The 6,585-nt window shown below is 55.7% G+C and overlaps 1 protein-coding gene across 1 annotated transcript; it reads right to left on the bottom strand.

Moving 5' to 3' along the window:
* Positions 1 to 421: 421 nt before the first annotated feature.
* Positions 422 to 6,492, bottom strand: CTSH (cathepsin H; the record flags this gene model as incomplete). Its single annotated transcript, XM_009069276.1, has 10 exons — positions 422 to 491; positions 1,264 to 1,389; positions 2,614 to 2,720; positions 3,103 to 3,171; positions 3,251 to 3,332; positions 4,344 to 4,399; positions 5,262 to 5,348; positions 5,631 to 5,735; positions 6,226 to 6,296; positions 6,387 to 6,492. Coding segments are annotated over 10 exons (879 nt in total), but the record flags the coding sequence as incomplete, so codon positions are not given.
* Between the last annotated feature and the right edge of the window lie 93 nt (positions 6,493 to 6,585).

Consider the following 6,585-nt stretch of genomic DNA (forward strand, 5'->3'; position numbering starts at 1 on the left):
CAAAAATCTCTGTAATTTACACCTGGTGATTGTGAAAAAGCCACTTGAAGAACCGGGGAAGCTTTGTGTATCCTAAATCAGGTGTCTGTGTGGTTTGCCAGCATCCAAGCAGTCCCCCTGCCAACCCTCCAGGCGTCCCAGGTAGAGCAAGGCACACCTAGGCACACCTGATCACACCTGAGCCAGGAGGAGGAGATCTGGCAATCATCGCAGGAGGACGCTTGTTTTTGGCTGAGAGGAGGCAGAGGTGTTCCTGCAGCAGAAGGTGTGTGCAAGCCGAGGAACCTGCCCGCAGGTAACACTGTTTGGCAGACAGGTGTGCTGCACCTTGTTCTCCCTTTCGTCATTTCGGCACTCAGAAACACCAGCTGCCAGTCCTGCCCTGTTCCCCCTGTGCCCTGCCTGCGCACCCTTCTCACACCTGAGGAACTGGGTAAGAGGCACAGGCAGCGAGGCCACACATGTTCTTGCCTCTTTCGATAAGGAAGTACCTGAAAAGAGAGAGAAATGGGTGTGAACGTGTGTTCCCTCCTCTGGCAGAGCCAGCACAGCACGCGAGGGTGCTGAGGCACTGGCACAGGTTGCCCAGAGCAGCTGTGGCTGTGTTCCAGGCCAGGTTGGATGGGGCTTGGAGCAACCTGGGCTAGGGGAAGGTGTCCCTGCCCATGGCAGGGGTGGCACTGGATGAGCTTTAAGGTCCTTCCAATCCAAACCAGTCTGGGATTCAGTGATTCTGTGATGGCAACTGCTCTACGTGCCAGATCCCTCCTCATGCCAGCCCAAGGAGCAGATACCCGTGACAGAGCAGGTACTGCCCGCAGCTCACCTGGCAGTACCATTCCCTGTCCCCTTACACCACCAACTAGCAGAGTTAGCATCTGACTGTCCAGAATTTCACCTGCAGCTGGAAATACCAGTGGAGCTGGAGCAAGAACTTACTCCTGGCCCAACCTGTCCTTCCCTGGCTGTGTGGCCACAGCAGAGGAACCAGGTGAACCAGAGTCACAGTGGCTCTGCACACACTGGCCGAGCCCCTGGTGACCATCACTATTCCAAGGGTCTGCTTTGACCAGTCGCCCCAGGAATGGCTTTGTGAGGCCTGTCACTGCCTGGGCTGGGATGATTCCCCTGTGTATTCCCAGCTACCACATTCCAGCTGGAGAGCATAAGGGCAACCTGGGGCTGAGGGATCCCAGCACGTGGTGTCCTTTCACCAGGTACAGAGAGGGCTGTGGTGGGCCTGGTGGCACCGGGACCCCTTACCCCTCCATTCCCCAGAGCCGGCCCCAGGAGTTCTTCACGATCCAGTAGGGAATGCCATCCTCCTCCCCATAGCCCACAGCAAGGACAGCATGGTTCACCTTGTCAGGTGTGTGCTCACAGCGGGGGCTGCAGGGAAACAAGTCACATGTTATGTGAAATCCAGCCTGAAATCAGGGATCAGCCAGGATTGCACTCTGCCAACAGAACCAGGGGATGCTCTGAACTTCCAGACATGGAGAGTAGGAGGGACGTCAAGGAAAGGAGACACTGCTCTGCCTGCCCACTCTGACATTACCTCCCATATCTGGAGTCAGGGAATCCACAGACCTTTGATCCTGGCCTGGATTGTGAGCTCTTTGCTCACAATCAACATCAAATACTGTCACACCAGGACAAGGAAAGGAATTGTTCAAATGGAAACCAGCAGCTCTTAGTGCCTCCCAGTAGTGGTTTGTGCTGCCCTGAGTTCAAGGCCCTGTTCTGTGTTTTGCGGTGTGCTCCTCGGTCTAAATACGTATTTCCTCTAAATTTCCAGCTTTTAACCTGCACTTGCTGGAAGCTGATGCCTGTGGTATAGAACAAGACAGCTCCCACCTCTAGAGCATTTATTTCAGAACATTTTCAAACTGTAGCTCAGGAAGAGATCAATAATCCCCACCAGATTTACTTGTCTTGGATCTGTTAACAGCTGCTCTGGGCTGAAAGCACTGGAGCATCAATTATTCCACACCCTTTGAATCCACCTTAGACTGTAAATCCATGGGATAACTGCACTTGGTGTGTTCCTCTGACCATCCTCCAGCTCTCACACCCCACACCTGCTGGGGGCTGGCAGTTACCTTTGATATCACTGTTTATTGCACCAGCAAAGCCACTGGAATTGCTGCCTCCTCCTTCCTGAGAGCTCCCTGGGGTGATCCCTCAGGCTCAGACTCTCCCTTTTGTTTTCCCTGTGTGACTGAGCGTTCATCTTCTATTTCTTCAAACATGACCTTTCCCCATTTCCTACCCAACAGTATCTGTCCTGCCACAGTGAGCATCCAGACTTTCCAAAACACAACCGTCAGCCTTTCAAGTGGGTTTTTGCCCTGGCCATGGAGCTGACACCACAATCAAGACCTGCTGGGTCACTTCATGTCTCAAACTGGTCTGGTCTCTGCTGCTCTTCCTCCCTGTCCAGGTGGTTCCTAGCAAGCAGCCGGTGCCCTGCTCCCTGTGCTGCACTGCCACCCTCCTGGGAAATCAACACATCAAGGCACTGTTTACTTAAGTTTTTCTATTTACCTCTATTTCGATTTATTCTGTATCTGTTTATCCCCTCTCCCTCCTCTGCCAAGTTCAAACACTCACTTGGAATACACTCCTTTCCTGTAGTGCATGAAGTTACTTGTCACCTCAAAGGCAAAGCTCACTGGGTTGTGCTTCCCCACAGCTTCCACCATGCCATCCTCGTCGTACTGCAAGAGAGGATCCAGGGCCACCCATCATCTCCTGGGACCAGCCTGGCTCCAGGCCCAGCAGCCAGCGCAGAGAGGGATGGATAACCCTGGTTTACTGCTTGCACACAAGGAACCAAGACAAGAACCAGGACCTTCCCACAGCCTGGAGGTGCACATGCTCTGGGAAACAGGCAGGGACCCAGGGCCTGTATATTGGCACTATCTTTTGGTGCCGCCTCCAAAACGGTGTGCAAGAGAGCTGGAGTGCACACACCAGTTCACTCCTTTCCCAAGAGCACAGAGGCTGCAGCTCACTGCAGAGCTTGGCACACCTTGGAGCATCACAGCACCTCCCTGGCACAGCCCTGGAAGTGTGGAAACACAGTGCTGGAGGCCTCACCTGCGTGATATTGATAACATCCTTGACAAAGGCAATGGCCTTCTCCGGCTGGAACCTGCAGGTGCCATTCTGTGGAAACAGAGAGGAGCCGTGGGAGCCTGTGCCAGGCCCTGCTGTGCCCCAGGGGTCCGGGCTGTGCTGGGGATACCTTGGCCCGGTATGGGTAGCTGTCCTCCCCCATCAGCCCTTTGTTGTACAGGATGTACTCAAAGGCTTGGCTTGGCAGGCCCCTGCGAGACAGCACAGAGCACAGGGCAGTTAGGATGGTAATGATTAATTAGGATGGTAACCCTGCAGCTTCTGCAGAGCAAAGCCATCAAAATTCCCCCACAGTCCTGCAGAACATTCCCACCAAGATCGGGAAGGACAGTCTCTATCCCAGAGCCTCCAAAGGCACAAAAACAGACTGTTCCTCCAGCATCTCCCTGCCTGGGATTCCAGACACTGTCTGGAATGGTCAGACCTCATTTATTCTCCAGGTGCTGAACCCCTGGGCAAGGACACCAGGAGCCCTGATGGTGTGAAGCCACCTGGCCCACATAGCACCAGCCTTGCATACTGAAAGGTGTTTTTTGGTGCCCTCTGCCCAGCCTGGCTGTGGGAGAGTGAGGGACACACATCTCCAGCAAGAAGCTGTTCCCTTCCCAGCCACCTTTGGGGAGCACAGCTCAGAAGGAAAGAGAGTGTGAGCAGGACGTGCTAATGAGGAAAGGACTAAGAAGGAGTCACAAGCTGAATAAAAAGCACCGAGAGTGGTTTTGCTCAGCTCTGAGTGTCCCCCCAGGACTGTTTATCTCACAGTTGTTAGAAAGCCTTTTTCTCTGCCTTCTGCAGCAGCACCAGGAGGAAATTCCCAAAGGGGAAGAGGTTTCTGTGGGTTCCTCACAGCAACATGAGATGCACATGATCCAGAGACAGAGCAATAGCCAAACCTCTCTTGCTCTCCCAGAGCCCAGCACAGCACAGCCCGCAGCTGCCAGGCCGGGAAACATGAAAAACAAGGCTCAGAAACTAACAACTAAGGAACAACAGAGGGTGGGAAATGCTGGAGGTTTAGTGAAACACCAGAAACTCTAGGGAGGGCCAAATCAAAATAAGCAACCAAACCCAAAACTGTTTCCCGTGACATGTCGCAACCAAGGGAAGACAAAAACCATTCTAAGACCTGGAAGGGCCCCAACACTGGATAAATCACAATAAGACACTCTAGTCTCTGTTTTTGATGACCTTGTCTGACTTACCCACTGCAGCCATGGTTGTTAAAGGCCTGGGCACAGTCGACCAACTGCTGCTCTGCCTACAGAGAAGGGTTTGAGTCAGTGACCACCTGACAGAGTAAATGACACAAAACACAACTGCACAGCAGGAACTGAGGAGTGCTGGTTTATCTGTGAGGCTGTCTGTGCAGGCAACCACAGCACTGGTTTATCTGCAGCTGTGTGAGTGTGCAGGCAACCAGAGCTCTGCTTTATCCCTGCAGCTGTGTGAGTGTGTGTGTAGGCAACCAGAGCACCTGGCTGTTCACCCACTGTGGATCATCTGGAAATGGCTCCATGTCCCAAGGAGGGCACAAGGAAGACCTGGTGCTGGCGGCACAGACGCCTCTGACTGCCAGAGGCATTTCTTCTCACACCTGCAGGGAATCTGTTCCCCCTGCAGGAGCAGTGGTTGAGACTCCTTTCAAAGGTCAGGTTTATTTATAACACACTCAACCCCCACCTATTCCAGTAAGTCGTCTAAGTGGCTACTGTCTTTCTAGTTTGTCAGGACTGTAAATCCTCTGGGTGTTGAAAAATCAACACTGTCCCAACATGCTGCTTGCAGTGAGGAGCCCAAGCCAGCTGGCAGGGCCAGGCACAGCTCCTTGCCCCAAGCCTGCTCCCAGAAGTCTCCAGCCCCTCTGGCTTCGCCCTGCTCAAAAAAGGGCTCTGCCCAAGCCCAGGGCAGAGGGCCACTCAGACCCCAAGAGGGGACAGTGACAGGCACATCCTCGGGCACACGCAACTCCTGGCCACACTGTCTAGCACCTCCCCAGCAGTGCTGTTGGGCTTGTGCAGAGCTGTAAGGGGTCTGTGGGCTGGGGCGGGTGACATAGCCACAGCCTTGGGGGATACTGGGGACAGCGCTTGGTCAGTGCACAGGAAAGGAAAAGCTCTTACCAGAGAGAGCAGTTTTCCCGTGGCAATGGCAATAGCAGACTCCAAACAGCCTGTGGTGGAAAAGGTCCAGCAGCTCCCACAGGGCCCCTGTGTTTGAAATGAAAGAGGAACTGCTCCAGAATGTGCCGCAGGGTGACCAGCCTCTAGGGCTGGGGCAGGAGGGCATGGCAGGAGCACAGCACTTCCACTGCCCCTGGCATCTGGGCTTGGCCTTCTGCTCAGCCCCTGCCCAGGGACCCATGGCCTCCCTTGCCCCAGCCACAGAAGGGTTCCAGGAGAACTCCCCTGCAGCACTGCTCCTCCCAGCACTGCCCTGCCCACAACCATCAGCCCTCTCCCACCCTGTCACCCATGCCACACACTCCTCACCTGGTTCTTCACGGGTGTCACAAAGTTTCCCTTCCTCCTCCAGTCGATGGAGTCGGGATGCCGCCCGGAGCTGCGCAGGAAGTTCCCCTTGGTGGCTGAGCAGTTCTGCAAGCGAGGCAGGAGGGCTGTCCCCCACCAGGCTGGGGGACACTGTCCCTGGACAGCCACCCTCCCCGGCGCGGAGGGACTGGTAAGCTGCCCAACACACTGGCCACTGCAGCCGGGAGCCCTGGCCCAGCACCAGAGGGCACTGCCCGCCCAGCCCTGAGGGTGCAGTGCCTCAGCTACTCGAGGAGCTGAAAGCAGAAGTGATAGCTCGGCCGAGGCAGCAGAAAGCCACGAGAATGGGGGTGGAGGTCACCTCACTCTTATCCGACACAGGATATGCCCTTAACAAGGCAGGTTTTGGGCAGCACAGGGATGGGTGCCTGCCCACGAGTGGGTACAGTATAGGGATGAGTGCTCACCCACGAGTGGGTACAGCGCAGGGATGGGTGCTGGCCCACAAGCAGGGGCAGGTCAGTGCAGAGTCCCTCACATTCAGGTTCCTGCTGCATCACCTACTCCTCTGCCCACCTGTGCTCCCAGCATTTACCTGTGGCTCCCCCCACAGGTACAGCTTTTTAAACTCTGCGAAGGTCATATCCGAGAACTGGTTCAGGCCCACTAGAAGGGGGAGAAAGGGACCCTTTGCTCAGCGAGGTTCCACGCTCAGAGCCAGCGCTGAGAGGGCCGGGGTGGGACAGAGGCTCGTACTCTGGTAGCTGTGGTTGCCGGCGTTGTGCTCCTCGATGCGCCGCTTGTTGCCCAGGAAGATCCGCAGCCGGCGGGGGTACTCGTCCGGGCCGTACTGCCGCTTGTTCTGCGGGGACACCGCGCGTCAGTGCGCCCCAATCCCCGCGCTCCCGGAGACCCCCGTTCCGGCCCTCCCCAGCGCGGCGGAGCGACCCCAGGG

This window comes from Acanthisitta chloris, unplaced genomic scaffold (genome assembly GCF_000695815.1).
Source record: "Acanthisitta chloris isolate BGI_N310 unplaced genomic scaffold, ASM69581v1 scaffold21922, whole genome shotgun sequence".
Lineage (NCBI taxonomy): Eukaryota > Metazoa > Chordata > Aves > Passeriformes > Acanthisittidae > Acanthisitta > Acanthisitta chloris.